At 36.1% G+C, this 16,397-nt stretch overlaps 2 protein-coding genes across 4 annotated transcripts in view; one reads left to right on the top strand and one right to left on the bottom strand.

The window, feature by feature from the left end:
- The window catches only part of LOC149017358 (RAD3-like DNA-binding helicase protein), a 30,416-nt gene extending 24,688 nt beyond the window's left edge, over positions 1–5,728 (bottom strand). Inside the window, exons 1-7 of the mRNA XM_089151694.1 lie at positions 5,209–5,728; positions 4,426–4,519; positions 4,110–4,185; positions 3,788–3,852; positions 3,663–3,701; positions 3,441–3,541; positions 3,182–3,323 (exon numbers count right to left, since the gene is read on the bottom strand). Coding sequence (XP_089007820.1) covers positions 3,182–3,323; positions 3,441–3,541; positions 3,663–3,701; positions 3,788–3,852; positions 4,110–4,185; positions 4,426–4,519; positions 5,209–5,554 — 863 coding nt within the window. The 5' untranslated portion in view covers positions 5,555–5,728. The remainder of the gene's footprint in view (positions 1–3,181; positions 3,324–3,440; positions 3,542–3,662; positions 3,702–3,787; positions 3,853–4,109; positions 4,186–4,425; positions 4,520–5,208) is intronic.
- Positions 5,729–8,649: 2,921 nt separating this feature from the next.
- LOC149017357 (phosphatidylinositolglycan-like protein) lies at positions 8,650–16,392 on the top strand. 3 transcript variants are annotated; one of them, XM_089151693.1, is made up of 6 exons: positions 8,650–9,062; positions 10,003–10,189; positions 10,699–10,783; positions 11,669–11,723; positions 14,977–15,115; positions 15,694–16,392. In XM_089151693.1, exons 2-6 carry the CDS (start codon positions 10,010–10,012, stop codon positions 15,799–15,801), a joined length of 567 nt encoding a protein of 188 aa, XP_089007819.1. In that variant the 5' UTR covers positions 8,650–9,062; positions 10,003–10,009; the 3' UTR covers positions 15,802–16,392. The 3 variants fall into 3 exon arrangements, with proteins under 3 accessions (XP_089007819.1, XP_089007817.1, XP_089007818.1); XM_089151691.1 differs by having other exon boundaries at positions 8,650–9,206; XM_089151692.1 differs by having other exon boundaries at positions 8,650–9,206; positions 9,393–10,189.
- Positions 16,393–16,397: the final 5 nt, after the last annotated feature.

Here is a 16,397-nt window from a genome sequence, read left to right as displayed (position 1 = left end):
TAAAATATATCCTCTTGGAAGGGATGCACCTACTTCAAGTAGGCCCATAAACAGATCAGATTCGGCTCAGATACACCACTATCCGAATCCAAATCCAATAAGCAAAACCGCCATCCAAATCCAATCTAATATCTGGCAGAAATTACAGAAGGTGTCGGAATTCGAATCCGGGACTTTATCGAATATCTGATAATAATCTGATCCAATAAACTATCCGATTGTTGATTGCTGATTGTCATCTTTTATTTCTGATTACCAATTGCCGGTTTTCAAATCCGATTATCAACCCTTTTTAGAGAAAAAAAAAATGTTTAATACTTTACTCTGACCAGATAAATTTTTATTCGGATATTATTCAATCCAATAAGCAATTATTCGAATCCAAATCCGGTTGCTTATCGAACAGATATAGATATTTTCCGGTAAGAGAAGTTACGGATGCAGACACCCTTAAAAGAATACGAATGCGAATTCGGAGGCGGATTTCAACTATCCATTTACAGGTCTAATTTCAAGTTGCTTCTGGACACCCTATAAAGTCCCACCAAGCACCTATGTTGTTTCAAAAAAGTAAATTTACAAAAAAGGGGTAAAGGAGGGAGAGAAGGGGAGAAGCCCAAAATGAAAAATCGGAGGTAAAAAACAACCTGTTCAAGAACCCTGAAAGCCATCAATAAGAGCTGAGGTGGACAATTAATGAACATGAGACAAACAACCGGAATCACCAAGTCAAACATAATGTATGACAACAACAATTCGAGCACCCCAAAGTATAGGAAGAAACCAAAGGCCACATACCATAGCAAAGCCAGGACAAACAAATAAGGCGACAGTAAAATATAAGAACTGAAAGCCCTGCATGGTGGAGAACCCAAATGGGGATTCTCCCCCTCAGGATTGATTTGTAGGTCATCTGAAATAAATCAAATTATTGAGTCCCTTAGAAGTGGAAGAAAATAAGTGTTGAAGATGTGAATGGTGATGGATATAGTGTAGAGGTGGTGATGGTAGACTTGCGTAGATAGCTACAAGAGATAGGTTTGGCATCCCAAAGTCCACTAGTTCCCCACCTATACACACTGAGGAGTCCCTTGATGCAGCTGATCTCCAGCTACACGGTATAAAAGAAAGCTTCATTTGAAATTTGATTCTTGGTTGCTTCTGAGAGCAGCCAAAACTTGCATTGTATAGAGAGAGAAATCTAGATTATTGGATCAAAGCAATAAAGACGCTGTTTTGAAATCCAAACCCCCTTTGGAATTCCTCACATATTGTTAATAATTCCTGGGTATGGAAGGTACTTAACGCTGCCTCGGAATATGTCAAGAAAAAGAAGAATCTGCAAGAAAATGGAACCTGTTGACCTGAATTTTGACTTTTGCTGCGAAAGACTAGACCAGAACAGGACATGCTAGCTGTGAGTCTAGTCTTGAACCAACATGTGGACCAGATTTCAGAAAAGAACCTTGTGAGCTAATCTCTCCCTGCATCAGAGCACACCCAGCAAAGAAAGATTCACTGTAGAGCACCGCAAGGAGAAAGCAGAAATCCTCAACCCCAAACTCCTACCTTGCAACTTCAATTAACTTCTTGATCCTCATCTACTTCTTTTCACTTTTCTTCCCTTCAAATCTGGGGCATCTTGCAAATTTTCTTGAAATCCTTTCCACCGCTATAGTCATTAAAAATACCATCACATACTTCACATGGAGAAGAGAATTAAATTTCTGTCCAATCTCAATAAAAGAAATCAGGAGAAATTTAATCAACATTGGGGACAGTATTGGCTATTCAATCAGTAAGACAATCAGCGCATTGACAAAGATCAGACTGTCAATTCTCCACCCCAGCAAATTGAAGCTCTTCCCTATCTTGGTTCAAAGCCAAAAGGCCCAAAACCACAGATTGATGAACTAATGTGCTTGGCACCAAACTGACCAGGCATGGGACATGGGAATAAGCTAAGGAGGAAAATAGTTTGATTCTAAATATGCACATTATCCTCCATTAATCATTTATTTGGTTCATTTAGTACCAAGTCTTTTCCTTCATTCTTTTTCCCCATCAGTCTATTTCAAGTTCTTTCCGACAAGAAAAATTGAACACTCAAAGAAGAGTTAGCAATCAGCCCTTCAGTTATATAAACAAAACTAACAGTGTAACCTTAACATAGAAATAAATGTACAATGACTAGTGACATTAGAAGAAACCTTTTTTTTCTTTTTGGGTGGGGGGGGGGGTTTGGAACGTAACTAACAAGAAGAGTCCAATGACTAAAGTATATAAATTTTAATTTCAGTTAGTGTGTTATAGACAACCTTTGACATGTACTTTAAAAAAAATGGAAAGGACAATAATTATGTCCACAAAGAAATGACAAATATGGTTCTTTCTAAAAATTGATGTACATTAAATCTATACGGACCAAAAGAGAGAAGATAAAATTGCATTTTTAGATATTAATAATTGTCAAAGAAATTCAAGTTCTACCTCTTAGATCGTTTGATTCCTATTTCTATTTGTGAGAATCCCCCTTTATAATTCTAACCAGCATTACCAAAATAAAAATAACCTTAGGAGAAGTGGAGAGAAGAAATATGCATGGCTTAGGCCTAGTATCTAGAATGGCCTCAAATAGAGCTGATTGGAAGGCGAGATTCCATGTAGCAGAACCAATTAGTTGGGAACTTGGGATAAGGCTTGTTATCATTGCTGCTGTTTTTGTTGTGTTGGATATATTATCCAAATAAAGGGGGTAAGAAGGGGACAGCTATGTTCGACAGTCCTTGTTTCCGTCTTGACCTCTTCTTTGCTTCTAAATTTTGTGTGTCCAAGGTTTTAATCTGCAACAATAATAAACGGAATCTTATGAGGGTAGGCCTTGATGCATGGTAAACGTTGCCCCACTGTGACCAACCAGTCATGGGTTCAAGTCTGGAAGCAGACTTTCTGTCAAAATAGGGGTAAGGCTGCATATACTATGACCCTCCCAGACCTCGCCGCAATGGGAGCCTCATGCATTGGGACACCCTTTTACAGTAAATCACATTTTAATTAAAAAATTAAAAACATCATTAATAATTCAAGAGTTAAACATTAGTTAAAAAAAATGTTGAAATAATCCAAAGCATCTAATGAAAATCATACTGGAACTACAAAAACAAACTCCAAAGAGACATACTGTGCTTCATCTAGAATGAGAATTGATCCTCCAAGATCTATTTCCATTGCTCTTCGATATATTGGACTAATTATGTAGTTGTATGGACAAAAAACAAGCTGAGCCACTTCTGCCATGGAACGAGCTGCGAAGTAAGAACAACCTACAACAAAATGTGTTCGCATAAAAGCTTTCAATACAAACTGCAGTCATTTAACTTAAAACCAAGAGAAATTTGAGCTCAAAATAATAATGTAATAACAATAAAATATATCTAAACCATTGATAGATTGCCCGAGTTTCACAAGGTCTTCAATATCATGGACTTCAAGGCAGCCGCCTCTTTGTAGTGATGGATGAGAGCTAAGTTTGTGCATATTTCTGATTGGTTAAAGAGATCAGACATCAGTTATTCAGGGACAAAAGAAATTGAGAAATATTTATGCTAATATATAGATATATGGAAGGCAAGGAAAAAATTAAAAAAACTACAACAACTCACTTGAATTCAACACATCCCGCATCCTTCAGAAGCTTCTTGCTGGAAAATTTACAGGAACCTCATATTAGCACAAGATAAAGGTAACACAAGCACATTAAACATGCCTTCAAGGTTAAGACAAGCACCATTCTACATCAATATTATCTTGTCCACGTAAGTGCTTGTTGGTACAGTAGTGTTTCCGTGATCCCTGAAAAGATTGGACGGTCAGTACTGGAACATCAGTTGCTACAAAAACTTATTAGTCTGAATAAGAAAATGAAGAACAAGAGAGAGTTACAAAAACAATGGCTTGCGTCATCGAGAGTGTGTTCTATTTATAATAAGAGAAGGAAATTACAAGTAGACCCCTATAACTAAACATAATTTACAGGTAAGCCAGAAAGATTGAAATCTACACCAAATGAAGTTAGAATATTTAAAAAGATTTATGATATAAGGACCTACCATTACTGCCATTTTAACTCGATACGATGTTTTGCGGTATTCCCGGATCAATTGACTGATCTGTGAATGTGTCCTCCTTATATAACCAGTGGAAAACAAGTTATAACTTCAAATAATAATGACAATACTAGCATCTGGCACAAAAAATAAATACTAATTTCAAACTAATCCCCACTAAGAATATACTAGGCTTCCCAAGTAAGACTACCATATTTCTCACTGTAGCTACATTAAGACAATAGCTGTGCCTAGTAACTGTAGCTGCATGAAGGCAATAGCTGTGCCTACTATTAATGCAGAAGAAAATAAAACTCACGAGGCATAGAAGATGGTAGGCCTGTTCGTTTTTGTTTTCTTTTTACTTCTACTGTTTGTTGCAGGTGCTGGTAGAGTCCCTGGTATTGAATTACCTGAAGTGATTTAATATGAATTATTAGGACCATCAAACTATGCATAGAAACCTACAAGGTTGATATGAAGTTGAATGGATGAGAAGAACGAACATGTAGCCACTGTCAGTTATTCTCTATTTATGGTACAATAAACATAGAAATCTGGCGTAATTGGGTACAAGTGGACAACTGATAATGATGAGAAGCAGCAAGGAAATGAATACAATAATGAATAGTCAATAAATTAATTAAGTTTTTACGTCAATTATAAAATGAGAAGGGAAAAAAGGAAGAAAAAAAAACCAGCAACTACTTATGAGGCTAAACATGGTGGAACTAATGATTCTAATCTCAGAACTTTCACATCCTATGTTGCAGTAATTCAAGTGAGCCATCACAGTACAACATCGTCCCCCCATTTTCACAAAGTGATTGTGTTTTCTAACTATTTTATACCCCATAGAAACATCTACAGTAAGGAAAAACAACCGTATGGGACCCCTTAAACAGTGCATGAATTCGGAAGCTTGAAGGGATAGGTTTAAAGTCCAAGATGGTTCCTGATATTACGCTTTAGGTATTTTCATTTTACTTGTGAATACCAAATGACGGAAATTGAAAAAACAAAAATCAACAGTATGAACCCTGGAATGATCAACTAGCAGATATTTCTAGCCAGATCATCATAGAACATGTAGCAATATTACCGGAAGGTTCTGGTTCAATAATAAATCCACCACCATGGGCAAGGGGATCAGATACAGCTTCGGGAGCTGGATTGGATTGAGACAGAATCTTCCTTCCGTAGTTTTGCTGCCATGCGAGGGTGGAGCAGAGGAGCGACAACGATTTCCCAGTACCAGTTGGTGATTCAAGTAATGCATGAGAATGACCTTGAATCTGAGCTCGATCTAGGGCTGATATTACCCTTCCCATGAATGCCAGCTGACTACCATAGGGTTTGTATGGGAACTCGACCGGAATCCCGCCGATGTGGTAGACACCGCTAGGGTTTTTAGGGTTCGTGTCTGAGGTTGGTACCATTGAAACCATTTTCACTCGTTTTCCCTAATATTTTCAAGGGATTTTTTCTTCGTCTTGTTCCGAAACACTGAAACTGAAATCTTGGTAAGATGTGGAATGGAGGGAAGAGGACGGACATGGAAGATAATCTGACTTTTTGGCGCGCAACAATTTAAAATTTGGGAGAAGAGCAACGAATGGATCATTCGGCTCTAGAACTTGGCCAAACCAGGACCCCCGGGCTACAACACCGACACAAAATTCAAGGGGTAAATATGACCAACCTCCTTCTTTTTTCTTTTTTTTTTTTGGTGTGAACCTCCTTCTTACTTAATCAAATAATATTTTAATCCCCTCTTAAGTAGATCACTTACTTCACCTCTTACCTTATCAGATACCTTATTTCTATTAATTATTTTTTTTAAGCCTTTTTTAAGTAAACAAATATTTTAATTTAAAACTTCAATTATTCTCAATTATTTTATTAATTATCTTAAATTTGTAAATTAATATTATTATTAAAACCTCAATATACCATTAATTATTTTAATGCTTAAAACCTTAAATTACTCTCAGTTACTTTTTATTCCAAAACCCTACAATACCCTTGTTTCTTTTAATTTAGGGTTTTTTTTTTTCGAAAAAAAAAAAAAAAAAAAACCTAACAAAGACATTATATTTTTGTAATAGAATAATTACTGTTGCTCCGTATACTATAGTTTAATTACTATTTTATCTCTTATATTTTGTTAAATTACTAATCTAACTTTAAATTTCACCTATAATTATTGTTGGCCTTTCTTCTTCTTCTTCTTTTTTTTTTTTTTTTTTTTTTTTTTTTTGCAAACCTTGGTTTCCAAGGCTTTGCCCTGACTAATCCGGTGTTCGACCCGGGTCGCACACCTAGCTATGGTGGGTGAGTCTTTCCCAACAGAGATTGTTTACATCCACAAAGTTTCAATACCGGTTGCTTAAGCGGATCAAGTTGCTTACCACTTGAACCAACCCCTGTTGGTAATTATTGTTGGCCTTTTACCATTAACCAATATTAGTTAGGTGATGATGTGGCAAAATTTATTTTAAAATTCAAAACAATCCTAAAATTTACCTTGGTAATTATGGAAAAATTAACCCTAATTAGGGTTTCTTTTTTTTCCTTTTTTATATTTACTTTTCAAATTGGTGTCCCCTTTTAGTTTTTGTTATTCACTTTCCAAAATTGATGTTATCAAATTTTTTTTTTTTCATTAATTTTTTATCTAGTTACTATCAAATTTGATATTATCAAATTTAAAAAGTTCATTTTATTGGCAGAAGAAGAATAAAAAAAGTATATAATATTTCTTATGGAATTCAAAATAATAAAAATACAATTATAAAATTAGTATTTGACATTTTTTTTTTCTTTCTTCTAAACAATGATAGTATTGTATTTTGACTTTAATCTTAGAATGACAAAATAAAAATTAGACATTAAACTGTAATGGTGTTATAGTTGAAGGGGACAACAAGAAAATATTGGACCAAATTGAATTGTAATTCAATTAAAGCAAACAAATAGTAATTACTAGATTACAATGTACCCATTGCAATAGAGGGGGACAGTAGTAATTATCTTTGGGATAATTATTATTGGCATCCCTTCTACTATAACTTAATTATTACTTCATCCTGTATACTTTTTAAAATTATTAATTAAACTTGACACTTTACTTATAATTATTGTTGCTCTCAACCATTAAACTCCATTAGTTAAATGATGATATGACAGCTTTTTTATTTATTTAAAATTTATAAATAACCTCAAGGTTTTATTATACTTATTTATTATTTATATTCAATTACACTATTACCTTAGTAATTAAGAAAAATTTAACCATTTATTTTATTTATTTGTTTATTTATTTAATTAAATTTTGATTTAGTATTATTTTTAATTTGTTATTATTTACTTTTTAAATTGATGTTATCAAATTTAAAAAGTTCGTACCTCCATTAGGTTTTTAATATTTAGTATATAATTTGATGTTATGGATTTTATGAACTTTTTTAATAAAAAACAATCATTTTAGATTTTTTTTTAATTCAAAATGATAAGAATACAAGTGCAAAATTGGTACTTGATATGTTTTTTTTGAATGGGGATAGTATTGTATTTTGATTTATTAATTTAAGAAGGACAAAATAGGCATTAACATTCAAATTTAACAGTTTTTTTGTTAAAATTGAGATGGAAAATAGGAATTTAATAAAGAGCAATATCATTTTAATAATTAAACTATAATACTAGAGTCAATAGTAATTATTCCTACTAAAATTAGTAATTTTTTTAAACATAAATATTTATTAAGAGGACCGTGTTATACACCTAGTTGAGGAAGAACTGCAATCAGGGAGTGGAATTGGCCAAAATGTCTTACACGGCCTTCCGAGCCAGGGCATCAGCACAAGAATTTTAAGCCGTTGGAATTTTTACAAAAGTGCAAATATCAATTGTAGAACTTAAAGCAAATACATCATATAGGATATCCTTTGTAGCTTGAGATTGAGAGCTGTCCAACCCTAAGAGGTAAGAGATACAAGCTGTCTTACCAAAAAAAAAAAGAGATGCAAGCCATTATCAAGTAATCTGAATACGTCGAAAACCATGATCGAGGGTAGCAAGAACGCTCTGACGAATAGCTATCGCTTCACCAATTTGGATATCCCTGAACTTCCAAGGTATGGAGCATGCACAAACCAAACCATCTGTTTCCATAATTAAGTAACCAACACCACCATTAATTGAACCCGAACAAAGACTTGCATCACAAAATACATATGCTTGTAAAGGATACGGTTGTGGGGTCCTCTAGTTCAAAAGCACTGATTCCCTTTGTTCCACTGAATTAACTTGTAATACTCTAGAATACCCACAAGCCATTTAGAATTCGTGTGATGCCACTCATGCTTTTTGAATGATAGATGTAGGTTGCATATCCTTTGTGAGAAAAAACTTAATGCACACCTAGCCAACCAAAGACCAAAGGAGGAAATTCATACCAGTCCACCCAAACCGACTAAATATATATACAATACAATTTATTTTTTATTTTTTCGGAAGAAAATTCCCAAACCGAGTAAGTAGTTATTGACATCTGAAGTTCTGAACCCATTAAGAAGAAAATTCGAAATATAGCAAACAAGATCGGCAACGCGACAAGCGGCAAATCCTAAATCATTTTTAATTTTTTTATGCTTTCGGAGAAACCTAAAGCAGCGTCTTCATCTCCTCGTTCTTGTAAATCTCGCTCGTTGCTAATCGAGAAGGTCTTGCTGAGTTGCTGCTGCTGCTGTGGGCGATAATTCGATTTTTTCACCGAATCTCCTTTCTCGATCCATGGGGACATATGGTGAAGCTCCCAATTCTGAATATCATATAGAATCTTATCGGCAGTTATGCTTCGCTGGGAAGCTTCATTAACGAATTCCTGAACTGCTTCACGAACTCGGCGCAGAGAAAGAATTGATTACAATTCTGATTTCTTCATCATACTCAGTAAGCTCTGGATCTCTTCCTCCTACTAAGCTAAAAAGAGAGTTCTGATGGTCGCATTTGGATTCAGATTCGAAATTCAGAATGTTTGGTTATTTGGACTTCATTAAAGCAGAGATATCAATATGCTATCTTTCAGCATTGACGGTAAACGTTTTTTTTTTCTTCTTTTCTTCTCAACTCGAAAACCTCATGTTATCAATTTGACGAAGTTGAACACTCCAACTTTTGCCGGGGACCTTCATTACCGCTGTTGAAGCTGTTAGAGCTTATGACAGCAACGTTCTAAATGCAATGAAGTGATACCATTCTCAACTTCTCTCTTTATTGTAGGAAGAATCTCTCTCTGCCTGCCTTTTGGTTTAGTTCAGACGAGGTCACCTTGCGTTTCCTCAGTCCTATCACCCATTATTGTGTTCATCTATCTCTACATGTTACCTGTTCGATGCTTTTCCAACGAGGCATACAATTTCTTTATGCAAATACAGGCTTGCTCAATAAAGGGCGAATCCAGTGCCTAAGGCTTCCAAACAAGCGGAGTTCAAAATTCCTAGTGATATTTCACTCTGTATTTTACACCATATTTATTACCTTAGGCTTTTTCTTGAATCAAAGTTATATGATTCATGCACATCCCATGCTTCATAAAGGTATTTTGTGGGGGTAAGTTGCTTAAGAAAGGAGTTGGACCGGTATTTAATCTGTTAACAAAGACAACTGACAATTCCGGTGAATTAGAAATGCAGAACTTGTTGCTCAGATTTTTTAACAAAGTGTTGTTGATATGAAAAAACTTCTCTGTGTTATTGGTGTGACTCACATAAGCATCATTTAAACAATTCAGATACAAAATGTAATGTCTTTGAAATGTTTAATCCGTTCATGCTATTTCCAAATGGAGTTCTAATCAAGGATTATTTGAATGATTATTCATTTGCTTCAGTTTAAGAATGACCAAGGTCACCTCTGCCTATGGGAGATACAGTTACATCCATGATAACCATGATGGACCTTTCCAAGTTGTCGATACTCATCATATCACTGTTCAGAGAAGTGGCACAAGGAAGTTTCTAGCATATATTGCTTATCTCCTTCTGCTGGCAAATGCCTGTAATATCATAATGTTCAAGGTAGATATTGGCCTCTTTTTGTTGTATTCCATTTCTTTTTCCTTGTTATGTATAATATTTTCAGTCCTGAATAGATACCTACAGAGATGCTCAACAATTTTGTTTCTGAATACTCTGTCACTGTGTTGATGCTTGAAGTCACCTCAAGCGGCACTTTGAATTTTTTTACCATCTAACTTATCTAGTGTGCAAGAAAATGGTTTATGGGATGTTTTGTTATTACTATCATGATCGCCACCATCATAATATTATTAGAAGAAGTAGTTGGAAAGAGCTCAATATATGGTGGATCACATGATTAGATGGCTAGCTGCATCTTTGGCATGTGACCAATCCCGAGGATAACCCTGTATATCCAAAAATCAAAGTGGCCAGAGCCTCCATGTGGCAGAAATGGGCCTCAGGCAATGAATTTTTCCTCATTATTCTTATCATTATTACTGCCAACAATGACAACATATCATTGATAATAAATGGCTGATGTGGCTGCCTTGCAAATTGCAAAACAGGAAAATTCCTATGCTGTTTTCCTATGGACTACTCTTTTGGGTTTGTTATTTGCCAAATCATTGCATCGGATGCGTGTGGTGAAAGGTGAGTTAAGCAGATACTCAGTTCTTTACTTTTACAGATGAGAAAACTCAGCAACTGAAGCTGTGTCTGTCATGGTAAGCATGCTACCAATTGTCAACATAACGTAGATATTTCAATTTGACAGTGACTTTCGTCTCTCCTGCAAAATAACCAGTAACACAAGAATCCTGTTACCTATAACGCTTAATAAATTCCCAGAAAGTCGGAAAAAGTCTGAAGAACTTTTTAACGAGTACAAATACCAACAAAAATGTTTTGAAGTCAATTTTTATTTATTTATTAGTTTTCTACTAGGAAGAGCTGAGTCACAAAGAATTTGAAATCCATAGGCCAATTGCTTCTTTGTGATCTACTTGACCTATCTTTTAGTTCTAGATAAACAATCTGAGCCAAGACAACAGGAGGAATAGATGTTGATAAAACTTGTCGATAATGTATCCAACAATTAAAGGAAGTTTTAAACAAATAGATCCCATACAGAATACTCTTTAACATCTGTAGATCACATTAAATGACAATCCCGTTGCTTCTTGACTTGCTACCTTCCTTATCTCGAATATTTCTGTCAAGTTGGGCCTGCTGGGGCATAACTTGAGTTTAAGACTCGTCTCTTTTCCATGGTTTTTTTTCTCTCTTATTTCTTTCATATAACCCTGCTGCGTCTTTGTCAATATGTAAGATTAGGATAAATGTAGTTCAACATTTTAAACTTTCCTTGAGCTTCACATCCTAATCTCAAATACGTTCTTAGATACTTACTTTCTCTCCTTAGAATTCAACGTTACATGAGTTATTCTGCTTTACTGCTTGTTTTTTATTACCACTTATGGTTCCAAGAAATCATCACATGTATCTTACCACTTAGTTTATGCTTGAATAAAACAGAGTCAGTGGTGGTTATGCCTACATTTGGTGTGCAACTCGAGACACACTATGGAAGGTATTATTGTATCTCAAAACACAAATTTTCTATCAATTCAGACTGTGGTTAGTTATGAAATAAGCATACCCAGTGCATGAGGCTTCTGCCACTCTGGGGTCTGAGGAATATCAGAACGTAAGCTGCCTTATCCCCACTTCACTAAGATGTGGTTTTCTGACTTGAACCTGCAACCACTAGGTTATGATGGAGCAACCGTACCACTGCACCATGGCCCATCTCAGGGTTGCAGTTGTGGTTAATTATTGTTAACTTGTTATAAAAGATACTCTGGCTGAAGTAGTTTATTGTGTTATTATTTCAGATTTTGGGAAATTTAGGACCATAGTGACTACTTTCACGTCTCTCAATGCGAGTTAGTTCACTGTAGCCCTTGTTTTCTTTAGTAGATACTTATGTACAAGCTGGTCAACCATGAAAAAATTGTTTTAGTCAAGAATAGAGGACAGAATTAGACTAAAGGAGGGCAGGCTGCTGGTCTTTACATAAAGATGTGTCACAGGAAGATTAAATAAGTACTCTACTGATGCAAGCATACACTGAGTCTGTGACAGATTAAATAAGTACTCTACTGATGCAAGCATACATATAATTACCAATTAATGCTTTTATCTCTGAAAATTAATGATGACTGGACTGCTGATCCTGAGGAGTTATTTTTATAACAATTACATCTTAATAAAACCTCATACAAAAGTGACTTGTAAATTTGAAAGGCTGCTAAAAAAATTTAAGTTCTTGCAGCTCAAAGCTACCATAGCCACTTTGTCACAATAAATGCTGGAGGACCAGTGAGAGCTCTGCCATCAAGGGAAATGCTAATGTGTTAGGTGTAAGGGCTAAGGTCAAAGCCCACAATAGTACACCATCGGCTTTTGCAGGCCAAGATTATGGTCTTTTGCTTCATGTGGCAATCAATTATGTTAAGCTTCGTATAGGTTAGGGCTAACTCTTATCGGTGATCCAAAATTAGTGCCTAAATATGGGTTACTTCCTGAGAACTGGCAGGACGTTGGTCTGGGCCAAAGGTCATTGACTACTTGAGGCAAGAAGATTGGAGTTTGGTAGGCACGAGAGCAAGGCCTCACCTATATGGCTGTAAATTGTGTTCCATGGTTTCTGGTTGGAGATTTAAGGGTGGCAGCAATGAGCTGAGATTTGAATTCATGAGTTTGAAATGTTGGAATAGGTTGGGTTTTGATATGTACATGTGTAGAAGATGGTGGAAGGAAGAAGGAAGTTAATAGTTGCTCTTTTGACTGATATCTGTAAAAAACTGTGTCCTGGATGAGAGTCAACCATCAGATATTCATTCAACTACATAGAATAGGCATGCGCTGAGTTTACAGCATCACTTCTAACTCCCCCCCCCCCCCCCCCACACACACACACACAGAAAAGAAAAGAAAAGAAAAGAAAAGAAAAGAAAAGAAAAGAAAAGAAAAGAAAAGGTTTTCAGCACTAAGAAGGCAGTTGAAATACAGATTGTTGCAGAATCTGGTCTCATGCACATGTTCAAACCTATTCAACCTTGTTGATGCGAGTTTTGAACTCTTCTCACAGATTCATATTCTGGTAAAGTTCTGTTAGATACTTATATTTGTCTTCTTACAGCTCAAGTAAGTCAAATACATACTTATAAAAAGAGGAAGTATCGTATTCTGAAGTAAATCTGTCACACGAGTTGAGACTCGTTTCATGCTACGTGCATTCCAACATCCTTTACCTAGGAGCTAGAGAGGGAAACCACTTGCATATGGAAGAAGTTCAATGTCTGAGTTCTCATTAGTGCCATATCATTTAACTTCTTATGCGTACTATATCAGCACCTTTTAGTAAATAGTAAAATTATATTTTATTTGTTTCCTATTAACACTGATCAGATAACTTGAAATAATAAATCAGAGAAAAATTAGAGTTGACATAGGAGCCAACCAAATGACCCTGCTAGAATTGGTGAAGAAAATAGAAACACAGGCGTGGTTTAAGTTTAAGCCTCGTAATTTTCAAATAGAGCTGATAACAAGACAAGGATTTATGTAGCCTCCCTCATATAATTGGTATAAGGCTGAGTTGATGTTGTGTAGCGGCCAACCAGCAAACAAGGCAACTGGAGTGAATGGGCAGTTGTTAAGTGGGCTAGCTGATGTACGTCACCAAACCCACTCCAAGAAGAGTCCCAAGGCCTGAAAGAAGGCCTAGGGCTGCTGTGCAGCAGCATAAGAAGCAGAATTGATATCAGGGTAGTTTGGTAATTTTGACAGTCCTACTGGAGCCCAAATGAGCCTAATTGAAATTGGGAGTTAGTTAGGAGGCCAATTCTGTTTTCAAATTATTATTTGAATCAGTCTAGGATGAGATAAGTAGAAGAGTCATATTTGAATTCTATTTTGATGTTGGGTACTGTTAGTAGTGATTATTAAAGGCTATAGATAGACAGCCTATGCTTGTAAGAACACAGATTTGAGAATACGATTGGGAGTTTTGTTGCACCCAAGATAAGGTGTCGAGCATCCAGAGTTTCAGATTGAAGGAATTCTCCTTTGGCAGAATCGTTAGTCTGCCTTCACCCTTCCATCTCAATCCCAGCCCCTCATATTTGGTAAGTCACCTTTCAGTTCATCCCAATCATTTCCTTTCATCTTATACTACTGTTTTTCTATTTCCTCACCCATTCGCCCTACCTTCTTCTTCCCCCATGCTCGAACTTCCATATCTCTCAAACCCCCCACCAGAATATCTCCTCCTTATAGATCCACAACCTCCCCCACTCCCATCGACACTCAATCCCAATCTCAATCCTAATTACCTTCTGAAAACCCTAAAACCTTGAAACTGTAAATTCCCAAAACCCTAAAACTTAGAAACTTAAATCTGAGACTGGGAAATAATAAGATTCAGATTTTCGTTTTCAAAATCCTAGGCACTAATTCATACCCTCTACAGCCACAGAAAGACCTCCCAAAAGCCTTAAACAGCCCTAGAGTCCCTTAGCCCCAGGGTTTTGCAAACCTTAATTAGACTGCTGATCACTGAGAGATCTTGGTTTATTTTTCCTCATCCCTGTGAGGCTACATCATTAGCTAATCCCTTGAAGAACTGCACTGCTTTATTAGCCTAGGTGTTCCCTGTAAACCCGAGGATAACAATTAAACAACCTACCATGCTGGAAAAATATAATTAAGCTTGTGGCTTCTTCTATTTACTATAATTATTTTATTATGTTCTCACTATGGTTGTTTTCCTAATGCAGTGGGAGAATTGTTCACCGCTTTGTTCCTTTGGGAAAAATTTTGAGACCTCTTCTGAATGAGTGTGTGACACCTGTTACTTGTTATTGGAGCCTGGCTTTGTTGGTACGCGGTGAATCGGAACTGATGTTAGTTTTTCAGGTAAATGTCTCGTACTTATAACCTTCTGACCTGTTTATGGTTACTGTCTGTAAGCTTTTCCTGTTCTACTTATAACCTTCTGACCTATTTATGGTTACTGTCTGTATGATTTTCCCGTTCTTCCAAAGAGGGAAATTAATAAGTGCATACTGAAAAAAAGAAAAGGATATATTCCCAAATCATAATTGACCTACCTTAGGCCATATAAAATGCTGTGGGGTTGGTGGTGATGGTGCGTACTGAAAAAAGAGAAGGATATATGTTCCCAAAACATAATTGAACCTATGATAGGCCATATAAACGCTGTTGAATTGTTGGTGATGATGGCATTGGACTTATTCACCATGAGCTTTTTTGTGGGTGAAGAGGTTTGATGATTGCCTGAAAGCTCAGGTCAGAGATTGGCACTTGGCAGTGACTTGTTCACCTTTGACTAGCAACCTCATGATAATACTGCGGAATACAGTCCCCTGCTGAAATCTCAACCTAATGGGTTGAATATAAAGGGAGCCACCAAGATTCAATGTATAGATTCCTCTGAATCACTTTTGACTAATGAAAGTTAGCATTTCTTGCAGAAACTTAGACCACCGGTGAAAATGTTGGTTCCTATTTGGAAGGCTTTGTGTGCTGCCACAGACAGTAACGAAAGTCCACGTGCCAACACAGAAGGTGACGATCATTAATTCTTCAACCGTGGATGCTTTTATCGTAACCAAGGGGAGGCACATGTATCTGAGTGCGATCAGATTGATGTACATTTTCTCGTGACATATTTCTCTGGCTATCTGATTAGCTGACAGTCAATTCGTGCACAAAAATTTTGTAGTTTTTTACTTCAAATGATGGAATGTGCAGCATTTTTGTTCTCAGATAGGTGGAAGCGGTGTTGAATTTGGATTCTAATTTGAACTGAAGCGAGCCAGGCTCTGCATGAGTAGGGTTCAACATGGCTCAAAATAATCAATTTTCAAACTCCGGCTCAGCTTGCATATGTTGTTACTTCCTTGGTATCTTCGTATGGATGATTGTCGCAGACCAGGGAATCTTTTATCAATTTTACTCATGTTAAAGGTAAAGTTTTGTTGCACCTGAAAATTAAAAGGAAATAGCTTCCTTGGAAGTAATTGGAATTTTGATTAATTGCTCGCATTTATCATTCCAAATTGGACACAAGGCTTTTCATGGATAATAGTATATGAAGACCATGGAAATTAATCCAGCATCACAAGGCTTTTCATGTATTTTTTTGTTTAGTTTCCGGATTGGGGATTCAAAAATC

Source organism: Hakea prostrata, chromosome 4, assembly GCF_041222555.1.
Source record: "Hakea prostrata isolate BN-2017 chromosome 4, UWA_Hpros_2, whole genome shotgun sequence".
Taxonomy (NCBI): domain Eukaryota; kingdom Viridiplantae; phylum Streptophyta; class Magnoliopsida; order Proteales; family Proteaceae; genus Hakea; species Hakea prostrata.
This window is presented reverse-complemented; position numbering and strand designations above follow the sequence as displayed.

Coding starts and splice junctions, on each gene's coding strand:
- LOC149017357 (XM_089151693.1), top strand. CDS start 10,010: ATGACCAAGGTCACCTCTGCCTATGGGAGATACAGTTACATCCATGAT. Junction 11,724..14,976: donor CTCGAGACACACTATGGAAG/GTATTATTGTAT, acceptor TTCCTAATGCAG/TGGGAGAATTGTTCACCGCT. Junction 15,116..15,693: donor AACTGATGTTAGTTTTTCAG/GTAAATGTCTCG, acceptor CATTTCTTGCAG/AAACTTAGACCACCGGTGAA.